The sequence below is a fragment of the Eurypyga helias genome, unplaced genomic scaffold, assembly GCF_000690775.1.
Source record: "Eurypyga helias isolate BGI_N326 unplaced genomic scaffold, ASM69077v1 scaffold16763, whole genome shotgun sequence".
Taxonomy (NCBI): Eukaryota; Metazoa; Chordata; class Aves; order Eurypygiformes; family Eurypygidae; genus Eurypyga; species Eurypyga helias.
The window spans coordinates 28,677-46,292 of NW_010240712.1; the positions used below are offsets into that span (position 1 = coordinate 28,677).

General features: G+C 43.7%; 1 protein-coding gene across 1 annotated transcript; it reads left to right on the forward strand.

Moving 5' to 3' along the window:
- Nucleotides 1-4,075: 4,075 nt before the first annotated feature.
- Nucleotides 4,076-5,897, forward strand: LOC104507300 (forkhead box protein P1-like; the record flags this gene model as incomplete). Its single annotated transcript, XM_010148532.1, has 2 exons — nt 4,076-4,246; nt 5,743-5,897. Coding segments are annotated over exons 1-2 (326 nt in total), but the record flags the coding sequence as incomplete, so codon positions are not given.
- Nucleotides 5,898-17,616: the final 11,719 nt, after the last annotated feature.

Consider the following 17,616-nt stretch of genomic DNA (forward strand, 5'->3'; position numbering starts at 1 on the left):
TTAAACCAACCTGACATTAAGTCGTACAAGAAAAGTTCTTTTATTAGGTGGTCCTTGATTTCAGGACACAATTTTACAAGTTGTTCATTCTGCATAGCTTTGGTCCCTCATAGGGGAAAAACATCTTGTGTCATATTTCATCATCTTGAGTCATTCTCTATCCCCCATCATGAAATATTGTAGAATTTTGATAAGAGATACTTATATTGGTAAGAACCCATGTATTTTCAAGCTGTAAAAAGACAGAGTTTATGAGAATCATTCTGCTTTGTAGAACGCATGAGGTGGACGTGTGATGGACACGCTCTTCTGACCATTCTTAGGTCAGAATGTGGTATCTTGCGTGTCATGGAAGCTTTTGTGGAGTACTGGATTTCCTGTAGTAAATCATTACGCACAGGGGTTCGTCAGCACTGTTTTGGTTACTTGGGGCTGTATTCAGACCAGCATCACAGTTAGTGGTACTAGACCTGAGGCTTCAGCTCAGTTCCCACAGAATCTAATCATGGTGCATAAAGTCAACCTTGCTTTGCTTTCTCCTTTCCCCATTTTGAATGACAGACTTCGCTAATAGGCTTCTGTAAGGCCCGCTCCTCTGTGCTGAGGAGAGACAATTATCTCAGCCATCCTCAGTGTACTATCACCTCAGCTCATTTAGGTGTGCTCAAAAAGACAAATAATAATCATTCTTGCAGAAAGCTCTTGCAGGTTGATTTTCATGACATGACACTTAATGATCAAACCAGACTGTGATTATTTATGTCAACTCACATTTGACTACAATGAAGAAATAAGTAGTGTTATCTTCTCTCCCTTGAAAATCCCGTTTTCTATTGGAAGCATTTTAGCAAAGTGGATTTGTTTTGTGTTGGTGTCCAGTTGAAGTTACATCAGAATGGCCTGTGAACGGGTGTTTTTAAAGCAGAATTTGCTCAAAGACGTTCACTTTTGCTTTTGAAATAATTTTTTGAAAGCCCAAACGTCACAGTTTCCTTTTTACTCTTCTGATGTTCTCTTTGCAGACTCCATTTCCAGCTCCATTTCCTTGATAGCGCTGCTGCCGATTCTGCTCGATCGGTAACGTAGGGTGGGCAGAGCTGGTACAGGGGCTGGGGCCAACCCTGTGCCGCTCAAGTTGTAACAGACTGGTCTGCTTTGAAAGGTAAAATGGAGCATGATATTTGTCATGGAAAAGGTTCTCAAGAACTCGGTGATCATTTTGTGACCAAATACTATAAATAATCCATCTTTTTCTCAGTCCTGTAGGTTGGAAAAATGGTCGCAATTTCTACTGTTGTTTCTTTCCAGGAGCATTTTGCAGTCCTAGAGACAATAAATAATTTCTTGAAAAGTTTGGTTGTGAATTATTTTCTGTGTCCTGGAGATATTTCGCTCAGAAGGGCAAGCCAACAAATCGTGATCAGGCAGTGATAGATCTGCTCCTCAGTGGAGCACATTCTTCATGCTGCTGTCAGGGGCGTCTTGGAGTCAGTGCTTTCTCTCACCCTCCTTAGTAGTTTATCCAGGTTCTCGCTTCCAGTCAGTTTGTTGAAGAATGAAATGTCCTTCTTCACTGCTTGGGCCTGTTGGGTTTAGTGTCTCTTTCCACCGTGGGATCTGCTGGAGGCACCCTCCATCAGTCCTTTGGTAGGTCCTTGCTCCGTTGGGTGTGCTCTACGTGCCACTCGCCTTTTGCCATCGCGCATCGCAACAGTCAAAGGCACCAGTCTCTGGCTTAACCTGTTACATGGCAGTCATCCTTGTCCTCCTGCTGAGCTAAATTAATGGGATGCTCTGCTCTCTCCAGCTGGGGCTTGACCCCAAATTTGGATGGAAGCAGAAAACAATCAGTTCTCCCTTTTTTATTTATCTCACGTTAAAAGAGGTGTGTCCTTTTTAGTAGTGTAGCATCTAAAAACTAACTGTATGGGGTACCTCTGAGTAACTTGTGAATTGTGTGGAGAATCTCACTCCTTTCTGTTCTTCCGAAGCAGCCTGTGCCGTGCAGTCGCTGCCTGGTGTGTACTCCAGCCTTGCTCGTTAGGTGCAAACGCTTAGTTAGACCACATCGTGATGCAGGCTTTCCTTAAGTGCCGAAAATGAAAACCTCGCTATGCTCAGTCTGCGTCAGAGCAGGATCGTGTTAAACCCCCAAAGCACTTGCTGGTGGCGTTGGGAAAGCTGTAGGTTAGTTCAGATCTCTGGAGCTTTTACAAGGGAGTTGACAGAAGCTTTATAATGAGCCCCCCAGCCCTTTTGTCCCCTTGCATAAATGGAAGATTTCACAAAACAGATTGAAAGGAGTTTCCATAGACCAGCTGAAATTTATTTAAATGTAATCAGAACGCTTGAATCTGCCCCAGCAGCATCCATGTGGTGAATAGATCCCGTCAGGACCGGAGCGGGGTCCGGCTAATGAGCGGTAAAAAGCGTCGGACGTGAACCAGCGCGGAGTGCTGAGGTGGTGGTGACGAAACCCTCGTTAGTCAGCTGCTTCTCAATTACGACGTTCTGATCATTGGCCGTATGGATCGTTGTTACGGGTGCCTGAAGCTACCGAACGAAGGCGAGGTCTGGTATTGGGGCCTTGGGAGCGTATTGGTGCGCAGGGTCTGATGCTGAACGTCACCTCCGGCCAGCAGACACTTGGGAGCCGGCGCTGGAAGGTGGAATCACCGTCTCCACCCAGTGCCGTACCTTCGGCAGCTGTAGGCTCCCAGTTACACGTGTGGAGTTCATGGGAAAAGGGTTTTCCCCTGGTACTTCTCCATAGAAATGCATTGCTTTCCTTTGCCCTTTCTGGCTGATACTTGCCCTTATATGCTGGAACAGAAGGGATTTTTCTTCTTCCTTTTGATTCAGGGTAATTACTGAGTTCAGACAGGTTCTTCCTTAAGTATCAAGCCTCTTACTTGAAGGTGAAGTACCTGCACAGAGGCATGTGGCTCACACGTTCACGTGGTGAGGTGACGTGGAGTAGGCAACATGCTCGGAGCATGTAGCTTGGCGTACGGTACCCCGGGTGAGGGTGGAGGAGGAGCGTGAAGGGAAGGAGCATGGGCTGGTGAAAGCAAAGCAAGTTAGTAACATTTAAATCCTGAAACTTGGGGCAAGTAGAAATACCTATAAAACAACTCATCAAAATATCTCAAAAGTAGCGGTTTGCAGCTGCGTGGTTCGTTTGGGGAGGGGGTCTTGTGCACAAATGCTGACAGTTGGTTCCCAAAGATTTGTGAATCCCAAGAGTTCCTGGGGTTGGCAAGTGGGCACTCACCCATCCTCACTGTGGGGCCTGTGACCCACTGACAGAACTGCTGAGCGCGGCGCTGGGAAGCACCCGGGGACCGGCAGCCCCTGGGAGTTGCGAGGGCTGGCTGCAAATAGATGTGGCTGCTAAGGTGATGTTTCACCAGATACCGCAGGAGGCTCTTTGCTGTAATGCTGTAGCGTGTCCAAAGCCAGACCAAACCCATAGCCGAGAAATTTGCCACAAAACCCAATTCTGCAAGCAGTTGAAGCAATATGCCCCAAACAATAGCTGATGGTGTCCAGCACATCCCAGACTTGGCTTGAATTGCTTTGGAGTAATAGAAAGTGCTAATTCAGCAATACCATGGTGTCAATGTAAACCAAAACATCGAATGCTCTGCTTCACCTACCTGCCCCTCCTGATGTCTATCAAGGTTTGATGTTGTCCATCATGTGTTGCGGAGAATGACTCACCCGTTTCACAGGAAAGCATCCAGATGTAACTGGAGGAATTTAATTATGGATTCTGTGTGTTCGTTCAAAAACATTTTTTTTTCTCTCTAAGGGAAGAAAGATGTTGAGCAAATAATACTATATTTAGGACAGAACTAACTTACTAAAATTATAGCTGTACCAACAGATAAATAAACATAAACTAGTAGCATGAACCATTAATGAAAGATAAATCGTATGAAGGGAAATGACAAATGTTTACACTTTTGGCAGGATTTAAAACGGGGCATGTCTCCTTATATACAGCAACTGTTTTAACAGCTGCTTTTTTTTTTTTTCTCCCCTCCCCTAAATTATTTCAGGTTTTTGAGTCATGATGCAAGAATCTGGGACTGAGACAAAAAGTAACGGTTCAGCCATTCAGAATGGAGCGAGCGGTGGCAACCATTTACTAGAGTGCAGCCTGCGGGAAGTGAGATCAAACGGCGAGACACCTTCAGTTGAAATTGGGGCTGCAGATTTAGCACATCTCCAGCAACAGCAGGTACTGTAAGACATATTACAAGTTTCCTACTTACAGAAAAAGCATGAAGCGTTTAATCCCATCCCCCAAACCCTTCGTATATGCTAGTCAGAGGATGCTTTTAGGACTTGCCTACGACATTCAGTACATTTTTTTTGTCCGTCAGGGATTGCAGTCATTAATGCAAAGGGAAATGTTGGACTTCTCTTCAGGGGCTCCTTTTTTATCATTCCTTGGAAATACCCAAGGATCAGGGCTCGCTTCCATTGCCTGAATGTGTTGAGTCTGGTGGCAGTGATTGGGCGAACCGCTGTATACAAATCACTGGTTTCCAAAATATGTCACTGGGTGGAAAATACACTAAGTTTTTTGGTTTTGCAACAAATTGTAATACAACCTAGCAACCTCTATCAACAGAATGTTTCTGATTAGTGAGAAAGGCAGTGGAGGTATCCGCTGCGGCAAAACGTCAGAGTAAATAAATAAATACATCCCATGTCAATACTCCCCCATTCAGAAGAATCGGAACCAAACTGTGCGGTTTGCCTTTGTATTTTACTGAATGTACTTTTCTGGGAAGTGACCAAGTTCACCCGTGTAAATTATCTGCATAATATGTTCTGTCTTTTTCTTTTCCCTGATAAAATTTTGAAACCCTCTGAGGAAATCTTACGCCGAAGCGCTGGGCATGTGTCATTAACGTGTTTGGGAACAAAGGCTGCAGCAGAGCCGTGGTGAAAACACTTAACGCCTAACCTGCACTTTCTCTAATGCAATAAGCATTCTTAAAACCTTTTGAATAAGCGATTGGCAGCTGCTTAAGACTCCCCTAAGTGTACAGTGATCTTTTTAGCAGGTTGTTGTGGAGGAGAAAAAAACCCCGAGCTCCAAACCAAAGCAAACCCAAGGCTTGCGGAGGAGCAGGGGGGACCCCGTTTGTCAACCTGGGACAGAAAGCTGCCATAATTAAACAAGTCAGAAAAATGAGTGATGCTAAATACACAGACTTCGGTTGTTTCAATCATTTTCATCCTACAGGTTTTTGCTTGAAGTGAGAATACCATCAGTGAGAAAATCACAGCCATGCTGAATTCATTACTGCAGTAGTCACACAAAACCACGGATAAAATTTCAATAACTGCAGGCCACAGTTGAGTAAACAGTTGCACTGAAACTTAATTCCTGTTGACTTTTCCCTCATTCTTCGCCAGGGGCACATTCTGATTCGTAGTGCAAAGACAACAGGGGTTACAGCTTTGATTAATATAGGACAGTGGAAGAGGAGTGGAACAGTAAAATATGTTCAGCACAAAGGTCTCGTCTTAAAAAGGCTTCGTATCAAAATGAGTTAATTACACTGCGTTTTCCATAGGAGCGCTATGGAATTTTCCAGTGCTGCTTTGTGTAGAGAGAAACTGGGGGGGCGATACAAACACATGCACACTGCAGACCAGAATTGCTCAGACCTCTGCTCCTACCACCAGTAACTAACGCTCACTGCCGGCACCTTGTGCCAGGGCCTCTCCGTAGCCATCCGGAGGGCTCAGGCCGCCTTAGATAACGCCATAATCTTGCCTGTAATGGGTCGTGTCATTCAACAGCCGCCCATTCGGTCAATTAAGGAGTGGCACCAGTTCATTCCTGCGCGGGTCCTCCAGCCCTTCCCCAAACGGTACCGGGCACAGCTACCAGCCCCCGTGGGAGCAGGGCGCGGGGCTGGAGCAGGACTGCCCTGGCCGGATTGCCAGGCTCGGCATTGCTTTCACACACCTCTGATTTTAGCTCACAGTTTATTTATCCTCTGCCAGCACAATAAACGTGGTCGGGGAGCTTGCTTTTCTCCAAGTTCTTAAGACCTTTATGTTCTGTGTTTGAATTCTGTTGTTAATTGGTTTTGATGACTAACTTCTTCATGGAGTTTATCTTCTAAAAAGCAAGTTGATGGCGAGGTTTAAAACAGTTATTTAACAACAACAAAAAAAAGACCTGATAACAACAAAAGGGTAATCGGAGCGAGCATAAAAATATCAATCTTTGTGTTTGGAAAATATTTTTAAATACTGAAAAGAAGAAAAACCCGTTGTTTTCAGACAGCTAATGCAAGCATTTACAGATAACATACAACATAGAGCATAATGTTTAGATGTTTCTCCGTATACAACATATGCTCTCAGGTCACTTAACAGAATGCGTTCTACAAAATGCTTCGTCAATACAAATGAATGAGTTCTGAATTAAACAGCTATTTTTTCAGAGCGTTTCATTCAAATCTTTTCTTTTTGCCACCTGGCACTTGTTTTGTCTGGGGAGGAGGGAAATTGTCAGCGGCGGGAAGTTTGAGCTCTGCGGTGTGGTTAGTTGTGTATTCCCGCCGCAAGCGTGGCTGAGCGCTGAAACTTGGGCGTACCATGGGTTGCATAACGCATCCGTGCTGAATTTTGGTTCGGATTTTTGGTGAAATTCGTGAATTCGTAAGGACTGCTGGTTTTGTCACTGGGAGAAAGGAAAATGGAAATGCTTCGGATTCCTTAGGAAGTTTTAATGGGTTTACAAACTTGTAAATGTTTTAACATGGAAAAATACGGAGCACCACAGATGTTCGTATGTTTGAAGGAACAGTGCGGTGTGAGCACTGTTGCAGTAAGTGCAGGGAGGACTTGTAGGTCAAGTTTTATGCTTTCCATGTCATCTTTGGGTGATTCTGCCATGCAACAAGGCAGAGGATGATGCTAAATGATTTTAGCATTAACACTCTCGTAAAATGTACTGTTAAGCTGGGAGCAGCGGATGCAGGGATGAGTTGTGCTGTGTGTGATAAAACCAAATAGCTCCAACTGATGTTCATATTTGTAATCATGAAGTAAGATACTATTCAGAGAAAGCCAAAGCAATACAAGTGACCCTTACAGGAAAGTACATCTGTGGGAGGATTGGATAAAAATAGAGATACATGGAGAAGACGTTGGCCCCGGAACCAGGCTGAAAGGGTAAGAAAAACCCTTTCCCGCAGTATTTTGGCACCTGCTGAGGCAGGGGAGGTTGCCTTCCTGCTGCTGCTGACTCCACATGTGCTGATGGTCAGCTTCTTGTGGGAATGTCTGTGGGGATGAGGTGGAATGGGCAGGGTTTTTGTGACCTGCTTGTAGAACCTGCATAGGCCGGAAGGTCACCTGGCTCATTGGGCTTCCTGGAGGGACCAGAAGTGGGCGTTTGGCACAGGGTCAGGCAGAGGGGCTCAGGAGCTTACTCTGGAGGTGCCCACAGGGCAGAACGAAGGGATGAGGCAGAAAACCTGGAAACGGGGTACCAAGCAGAATCTGGCAACATCTGCTGGCTCCGAGGTCTCATGGAAAACATCTGGGTGGTGCAGAATGGGTGTCAGAGTGACCCGCAGTCTGAAAGTCAGGCTGGGCGAGGGAAGCTTGGACAGAAAGTATGTAATGATGGGGTGACTCTTGCCTACCAAGGAGCAATAAATAAAGACTCATAGGGGCAAACTGCCTTTTAATGTACACAATCACAGCTTTATTCCTTCAGTGGTTTCTGATGTCAACTCAAATAGAAGGTTTGATGCTCCGGTCTTGGTTCTTTTTTTAGCTTAGAAAATAAATATTATTTATTGTGATTTATTTTTATCCTTGGGACTGTTCATGAAAGTGTTCTTCATGTTATTAGCAGAGAAAGAGGAACATGCATTGAACAAAGAGAACGAACACAAAGTTGAATCCTGATACGTAGCAGCAAGACACCAATTGCTGTGTTGCGTGGTGGCAGAAATACAAACCTCTCCACATCAATAGCAAGATCCACTTTGATACCGTAACTTCAAGTACTGCCCCACGAGTATAATGCTCAGTATCTTTTGTCTAATCCAGAACGCTCAGTATCTTTTGTCTAATCCAGAATGCTTTTGAACTTTTAGGAGGTACGACTTTAATAGTAATTTGTTGACAGATTAGCTGGAGAGATTGCAGAGAGTTTATTTTGCAGAACTGGCAGGCTCGTATCAGTGTTCTCTTAAGGAAAAAACCACACATTGCTGTTTTGCAATTGCTTCCATTTATTGACAACCCGCGCTGAGCAGGCAGAATTGGAATGTTTGTATAATGTAAACCTATAGCTTGTCTGATGGAGTGTAGTGTACTTTTAGGTAGTGCATAGATGGCTTGATAAAAAGGGTTACAAGGTGACTGTGTTTATGACAAACTGGAACAGCAATACAACTGCAACTGGTACGTGGAGAAATAAGGAGGAAGTTTATATAAAGAATTGTAGGGAAGTTTCTTTTCTTCACTTTGTCTTTGAGCTGAACTGTGCTGTAATTATGAAGTGTCACTTCAAGCTTTCTGAAGAGTTTAGATAAATACAAAGTTTTGCCATGTGTCCACAAAGTAAGGAAAGAAGGGTTTTTTCCCTTGAAAAAGATTGGCGGTGTTACCTGTATTTCATTGCATTCTGTTTTGTATTTCTGACGCTTTTATTCCACTGCATGTGTACAAATGAAAACGACAATTTTGTTCAGGTATAGGAGATAAAAAGACTGTTTAATAGACATAAGGAAGTTGGACTGAGCTCTGGTGTCTGTGCCCGAGTCAGTGATTCTTTCACAGTTGGTCTCAGCGGCTGCCCTCGGGGTGGAATCGCTGTCCCGATGCTGCGGTTGGGCCCTTTGGCAGTGGTTGGTAGGAGAAACGGTGAGATGTGGAGTGTTGGGTTGAGGGAAGCGGGCTCCAGAGGGAATACGTGGTTTCTTCTTTGTTCATGTCCAAAGAAGAGGAAAATGTACAAGAAATGGGGGATTTGGTGTTTTGTTGAGAGGCTTCTTTAATTGGGTAGGTGGAAAAGATTAGACTAGAAAGAATTCTGACTAGATCACAGTGTAAATTAAAGTAATGCTTTTTTCTTTTTAATGGTTTAGTGAGTCTACTTATTTCGAAAACCTGTGGGGAGGGGTTACAAACTGCATCAGGAGTTTTATGGTCCCATTGATCGTGATGTGGACTTATCTCTTCAGAACAAAACTGCTAAACTAGATCTGAGATAAAGTCTTTGTTTCATATTGACATAACAGGGTTAGACCGAATTTGTTTGTTAGACTTTGAGGGAGCGTCTGTGTTGAGTCATTTTGTCCGAATAGACGTACGGCCTGATTATTAAACTGCTGTCGCTATTGAAAGAGCCGTTTGAAAGTATAGATTAAACCCAGTGCAGGCTATTGGGATTGTGTCTGATTTGGTATTGCAGTGCACTGATAATTGATGATTACAGCGTGGTGGAAAGATCACTGCGTTTGTAGAGCTTGTGCTGTTTCATCAGAGAAGGTGAAAAACGAACTTTACGCTCCTGGTAACTTTGTGTTTTTACCGTTCAGACTTTTCCCCCAAGTTCTCCCATCTCCCAGCATTGAACGGAAGGTGACATGATGTCTTTTTAGTCATTCAAATCTAATAACTTTTAATCTGAAGGTTAAGTAGTGAGATATAAACTAAGAGATGATAATATCAATTTTATGTTCACTGAAGGGCACAATATACCTCTTTCTAGTAGAGGGAAAATTGTGCGTAAAATGTCTTTTGCTTTTCAATGGAAAAGCTGTGGCTCTGAGAGCTTAGGAATGAAGCAGCGCTGGAAAAATTAAATAAGTTTTAACGTAGGCTGGCTACCTTGCCTGGATTTTAGAATCAATGATTTTTTTCCTTAATAATTCAATTTTTAGATGTCTTGTCAATGAACCATGCTGAGAACATTCGTGCAGCATGCTCTAGCCTCACTGTTACTAATGTCTTTGTTATAACTACTTATTGACATCAACAAGCCTTAAATTTTCTCTAGCTGTTGAAGGGTAAGGGGAAACTACTGCTTTGTTGCACTTGCTGAGATTATTGTTCTTCCTTTGCCTTGGTTTTGTTTTATTTTCCTTCGAAGGTCTTTGCTAAATAACTGCATAAATTTGAGTCCTCAAAGCACCTTGACATTGGCACCCGGAGCGCTGCAGTTGTGTGTGTGGATACAAGCATGGACGTGCAGGAGCTTGGGTCGTTAGACGTGTAATCACCTGGATTACGTGCACTTCCAAATCCAGAAGTCCTCTTTAGGCTCTGGGTGGCTATTTCTGGGGGTTTTGGTTTCTTTTTTTATTTTTATTTGTTTACAATAACTACTTTTACTTCTGGTAAATTAAGATCATGCAGTAATCGTTTTGGTTTATGTGGGCTCTTTGAAGAGATGTAACTTCTGAACTAAGTTTGCTGGTTTGTTTTTCAGCCTTGCATCTCATGTGAAAATTCAGCGGTGGTATGTTTGTTCCCAGCTGTTTTCATAGGTGTGCACTCTCCCCTTACATTTGCTTATGCTTACTCATAAGCAATAAAGTTACACATTCAGGAGTGCTGTTTAGGGAAACTCCACAAAGGAATGCTTTAAAGCTATTATCCAGCATGTGTGTACACTGCGGATGAAGTTCAGTAGGCAGCAGATACAAATTAAAAGTCTATTTCAAATGATTGATGTCTTTCAGATTATTAGAGACTGTTCCTCCTGCATTGATTTTTGTACTTCATGGGTTATCTGATGGTGCAGTTGAACCTGGGATGGACAAACCTAAGACGGTAGTGTGCCTGTGGAGGTGTAAAGCAGTCGTTAATTCACATGGCACTGTTCCTCACTGTGGCTTTTAATGTCACGAGATGTGACACAAGCGTGTGCCTAAACGCAGGGGTGTGAGTAGTCTTATTAAGGTCACTGGTATGTCTCATGCCTGAGAAATTAGGAATGTGCTTAAGTAACTTGCTGTATTAAGGCTTAAGTCATTTCACAGTAATAAGTTGCACGGATTGCTGGTACTTTAGAAGTAATTTAACTTTATTTGGAAACATGCTGCACGTAGAGAGGTTGTTTGGCAGTGCATTAGGAGCAGCAGCAGAATCACAGTGGTTTTCACAAGCGTAGCTGTTGATTTCAGTGGAGTTTTCTCTGACTTAAATACATTTAAATGAGAGCCAAATCAAATGCCATGGTTTCCTGTGTTATGTTCTTTCTCCTGTGGAGCTCCATTGGGTATCACAGCAAGTGAGAAGAATATCAACAGGACTGGTGTAATTTATAACAGTAATGTTGTAAATAAAGATTGGGATATGAAGTAAAAATGCAGAAGTCATGAATACTCTTCATGAGTTTGTTTAACTGTATAGCACCCCATTAATTAAAAAAAATTAACAGAAGGTATTTTTTGGAGGCTTAGTGTAAACAGTGACATTATATAATGACAGTTTTGTAGGATGAGTGTTGCTTGTTTTGTTGCTTCGTTCTGTATTTTGTTAGCCGTGCTCCCCTCGTTTTCAAAACATGAACTGTATTTGCAACCTGTTTTAAATAGTGCAAATACATCTCTCTCTTCCCTATAAAATCTATGTATTGTGTCTGTAGAGCGTCTATAAAGTCAGTGTCATGTCCCAGACATTTCTGAAGCCTGGGGCAAGTGCCAGCTTTATTACAAGTTGGGCTTTTCAATTTATTTTTAATCATATTTCTTCTTTTTCTTTTAAGGGTGGTTTTTTTCTTTTTTTTCCCAGGCTACTGGAAGCGAGGCTGGTAAAGCGAAGGTGGGAGAGAGTTAGGCTATTTAATCTATCTGGCAGTGTGTTGCAAAACTCATCCGTGCAGTTCTCCCCTTCGCCCCTAGCCCTTACAAACGTGTGTCGGGCAAAGCGGGGCAAAGGATGCCAGAAATGGATCTAATTCCTTGTGTTCTGTGTGCTGACCTAATCCTGAGTGTCGTTTAATGACCATACGGGTGAGGACTGGGGTTGTTAGCAGACAGAAACATTGCTGGGCAGGCGGGCACGCAGAAGGCAGTCGCATGTCCGGAGAGGGGTCATTTTTGCTTGATAGAACACGGTATTTCTGACTTTGGGTGACCTCCTGATCAAGCTTCAAGGCTGAACTAATTCTTAATATGTCTGTTTGGGGCCTTCTTACCTTAGTAAATGAAATACTCAAGTTTTTGAAAGGATCCTCTTCTGTTCTTGCAAGAGGCATCATTATTGAGGGGCACAACACAAATGTTTCAAATTTGGAGATGGAGAGCAAGGTCACAGTTTGCCTCCAGAATCTGAAGTAATCAGGATTTTATTTCAGATAAAACCTCTGGGGCTGATACATAGAAAACACAACTTTTAACTGGCATTACGCAATTCGGTATGGGTGGTTTAGCCAAATATTTGTGTATGGGTCTTTTTTTGAATTTTTTTCTTTTATTTTTGAAAGACTTGCCAAAGTTCAGGTGGGATTTCAGGCTTTAACAAACTCTACCTGGAAATTAAGTACGGGAAGGGGGGTGAGGGGGTGGGGGAATCTTGTCTATTTGAGTTAGGTGATCACAAGCTAAAGGAATGTGGTTGCTGTTGACGTGCTCAAATCAAGTTTTCCTTAAATTTTCCTTGTTATTATCACTGATACCAAAAAAACTCTGCCAGGAAAGAACTGCAACACCAGTGAAATGTTGTAAGACCACTGACTGTCTGACATTCATGCTTTTTTCTCCTTTTTCCAGTAATCAGTGAAATACGTGCTAAAACAGGGGTAGGGTCCCCAGCTGTTCGCAAGGGCTATGTGGGCAGAGGGTGGATCTTCCCTAGTACCTTCTGGCATCCTTAATCAGCAGCAGACCCACAACTTGGGGGGTTTTGGCTGCTGTCTCACACACGAAGCTGTGGCATTTGTGCTTTTAAACCATCATCGTTTCGTATTTTTGTTTCCACATAATTAAGTGATTCACTGAAGGAGAAAGGTCAGACAGACACGGGGAAGGAGAAATGGAACTTGTTATGACATAATGGGGACCGGGATCTTGCAGGAAAAATTAGAAATAAAATGGGGTCTAATTCTCCTTACGCGTGGGAAAGCATCTGTAGCATCCAGATCCCAAAGTCCAGTCTCAGCAGTCTCCAGGAGACTTTTTCTGGCCTCTGCTTAAATGAGAAACTCGATCTCAAGATGAGCTTGTCTAGGAAAAGCTCTGGTTTTGGGAGAGTGGCTGTAGTTTATCTTTACTGGGTTGTATTGCGTTACATACCTGCTCCTATGCTATGTCAATCCTCTTCTTCGAACTCGGAGGAAGGCAGACGGGTGCGTAAGGAAAGCAACTGTTCTGGATTTCGTTGGAAAGTCTACAACATATTTGATGAAGAGGCTGATCAGGGTACTGCTCTGTCACAATGAATTTTATCCTTAGCTGCAGGTTAGCTGAAGGATTTTTATTGGGTGGCCCAGTAAAATTCCCACTGGGAATGCGTACTGCACTCGGCGTGTACGTGCAGAGCGGGTCGACATGGGTGAAGGCATCAGATCTGCTGGGCGTGCATGCTTGGGAGCTCTGGTGTTCATGCAGGGATGCTGTGTGGCTGGAAGAAACCATAGGTTCTACTGCCTGGAAGAGCTGGAAGTGCTTTCTGTAAGGTCACAGGGAGGGATGGTTACAGATAAATCTCCCGAAATCCTACATTTTACTGTCTGTTCATGTATTCAGAGTTCTTCTCTCTGAATAGGTGAGCTGGTTTCTTCACAGCCATCATCCCAGACATGGTGTTTGGGTAGCAGAAGCGTTGTTTTGTTCAGGGAAAAGACTCTTTCCATAGCTGTAATGCCGCTATATTGCAGATCTGAACGAAAAACCCTCCAAGTCAATAAACAACAAAAAGCAGACTTATCTTTTATAGTGTTCTTGAAACAAATGTAAGGTTGTAACACTAAAGCGGGTTTTATTAAATCTAGGCATGAATCCATATTGAAGAAATAATCCACTGCTTCTTTTCAGCTGCTTGTCTTTTTAATTAGCGCTGGCAATGGGATTGTTAGCTTTTAAGATATGGTAAATACGAGCCTATTAATGTTATTGAACGCAATACTCAGCAAGGTACAGGGCATGCTGGTAACTGTAGGTATTATATAGAGGAGCTAAAAGCAGGCTGTTTCCAGTTCGACAAGTCTTCCTTTACCACTGCTGGGGTGAAGCCTGTGATGGCAGCCTTTGCGCCAGCCCCCGGAGCACCCGTCCCTGAGCAGCCCTCCCAGCGGGCAGCGTGGGGACCCCTTGTCCCTTAGTCCAGTCTGATGAGAGTGGGTTTAAGCCCCTTTTATCAACACGGGGAGTGTTTGGAGTTCAAAATAGTTCTGATTCCTTCTTTTCCCTGAGAAATGATTCACCAGTTCCCTCAATTAATGCTTTTTGAAGAGTTTTACTCTTGGTTCCAGGCTCTTAACTTGGGCAAGGACTGGATTATAAGGGTTTAGCAGTGATTAGCTCTGTTTACAGTACGTTTTTTTTTTTGCTCTGAAAGGTATGGTGTTTGCTTTGCTGAGGGGTTTTATTTTGCAGAGTTTCTGTTGACCACCTGCTTTTTTTCCTAATTGGTTACAAGGACAATTGCTAGGCATAATAAATAAAAGATACAGTCTTCCAAGGCTGTGTCATAGGGACTGTATGTCAAAGATTCATAAACTGTGAGCAAAAATATGTGCCTTTCCCTGGGGGCAGGGAAGCGCCTGCCGTGTTCACGTTTGGGGATCCTTCCAAGGTCACCGAGAGCCCGCGGTGGTAACTTCCCTAGTGCTGGCTGGTGGCCTGCCTGGGCGCTGAACATTGCTGCCCACCAGCCCGGGATCACTGTGACCTCCTCTCTAACCTTACATCTTTTTCTCTGTGGATTTTGGAAAAATAGGCTGCTTTTTCCAGTGTTTCTGTGCAGACCGAAGGCAGGAGTAAGTGTATCTTTGGCACTCCTGAGTCTGCCTGATGCGTGTCTCACCGGTCTGTCGGTAGAGGTTTCATTCCTACCCAGGCAGGGTCTTCCAGTGCTTTCTGTTGGGAAGCTTATTCCTAATGCCTGACCAAAATGCTTATCCTTAAGTACAACCTCTTCCCTCTTGTTGTGTCTCTAACAGGCGGAGAGCAGATTGTCTCCTTTCTCTTCCCAGCATCCTTTTTTGTATGTGAATGGTGTTCCTGTGTCTGCACCTGCCATCTTCTCAGAACTTGAGCAATCTTAGCTCTGTGCTTGTAAATCCTGTTTTCCAGAGCTGTGGTCATTCTGGTCCCTGTCCTCTGGACTCCCTCCAATCAGTCTTGTGTTCATCTTGAATTGCAGTGCTCCAGTGACATGATCCTCCAGCGGAAGTCTTGCTGGAGCAAGTGGAGACAATGCATTTCCCAGTGTATAACTTGCAGTCAGTGCTCCTGTTTATGCATCTGACTGTGGTACATGTCATTTTAGCAACAGCATGACCCTGTTGACTCATACTCAACTTGTGATCTGCTATAATCCCAAGGCTTTTTTTTTCCCCCGAAGAAGCGCTGTGTAACCAGTTGTCTTCCTTGCTGTATTTACAAAGTTTGGCTATTCCAGCTGAATTGTGACATCCCATAGTTTGTCCTTAATGTACGTGACATCCCATTTTTACAATCTCTCTGCTTTCTCCTCCAGCATCTTTGCAGTCACTCCCAATGAAGTATCATCCCCAGATTGTCTGAGTTGTCTGTTCCTACATCTGTGTTGTTCTTTGAGAAAGATTGACTTCTTCAGCACGTTTGCTATCTGCATCCATTCTGAGAGTGACCCATGCACACGTACACCCAGTAATTGTAAGATTGTTTTCCTAGCTTGGTTATGAAAGCGTCCTTTGAGATACTATCAGAAGGCTTTACAGTCAAAATACAGGACTTTGGTTTTCCTCTGTTCAAAGACGTACCAACGAATACCTGCTTTCCCTTTGATTTTAAGAAATTACCTGCATCTTGGAGCGACCTGTCATCTGCGCTTGAGGTCCAAGACAGTGTAGACGTACCCGTGTCGCCTTCACTGGGCAGGACAGAGGAGCGGGAAGAGCAGCCAGCTAGCACCTGCCTTGGTCCAACCTCTTTACAGCTATTGCACCAATTAACCAAGCTAATGAAAAGTGAGGTTGTTGGAATCTTAATAACTACATAACTCACACCAGCCAAAAGCTCCAACAGCTATAGGTAAGATGTGTTCACAGGGGCAAAATTGGTGCCCACAAAAAAGACAAAATGCCTAATCTCAGGTAACTGGTTTTCCTAGTGGAAGCTCAAACTGGATTTGCGTGCAAAGAACACCTCAGGAGGGATGTGTCTGGAGATCACTCACAGTAACCTGTCCCTATTTCTTCCTGTGTATCCCAATTTCATCTACTAGTTCTCAGAAGCGTTATCTTGGCCCAAGAAAAGTCTCTTTTCTAATGTTTTCAGACCAGAATGTGGTGGTAGAAGCTACTATCTTCACCACACATTATGTCTCTCCATCTCCAGTCTTGTATCAGATTGTTCTTGGAGCAAAACATGAGCACATGAGTGTGTCTTCCCGTTCAATTGCACACGTCAATGATAAATCTTTTGGGAAGACTCAGGCTGCGCATGTTTGAATAGGCTGCATCTCTGCACCCCAATTCCTGTCCTTCATCAGTCTCTACAATCTGAAGGACAAAACAGAAGGTGTTAAAGGAGGGGGCATGGGATGGGGGTGTGAGTGTAAAATCTCATTTCATGCGTAATGCACAGAGTCCATCCAGAACCCCCCAGTAATAACTGCCATAGCTGTTCCTCTGTCATTTGGAGGCCACTGTTCCCGTCTTTGCCAAGTCTCTGTCGTCCACAAGACAAGACATCTGCAGTGCATTTGTTTAAAGCAGGGAGATGACAAGCGTTGAAACAGATGTTGGAAAACAGAGCAGCAAAAGGCCTGTGCGAAGTGAACAGCCCATAGGGTCTGAGCTGTTTGATGGCTGATTACGGTGTGAGCCAACTGTTCGTTCGGAGCAGGCTGAACCCAGGAGATCCCTCTGGTGAGAGATGTACTTTGCCAACATGCGGTTCTCCTTTTGTCACCGTACCTTTTCAGATGCACCCAGGGAAAACACAGGGAACAGGATCATCATTCAAAACCCTTAGATGAGTAACACTCTTGCTTATCCAGGCTGAATTCATTCCTAGTTACGAGTTGAACCATCGGAAAGCATCAAGAGCGTGTCTCGGCATCCAACAGCCAGTATCACTCATTAGTTTGAATGAAAAGCCTGTATGCCGGCTTTATCAAAGCTACAGAGAGTTTTATCATGATCAACATAAAACAATATTCTGTCTGAAACCTCTGCACCATATTGCCATATAAAAAGCAGCTAATGTCTAGTGATCCTTGGTATATGAAGCAATTCAGGTTTATCACAAGCTGACATATTATGCTTTGACAGCAAAGAATCCCTTTCGTACCTGATCTCGTGTTTCCTAAGACCAGCTTTTCACCTTCTCTGATCTTGCCTTTAGGAGCTGATCCCCTCGTGCTGGGGAGATAAAGCTATTGTTAAATGAACTCATGAAACCT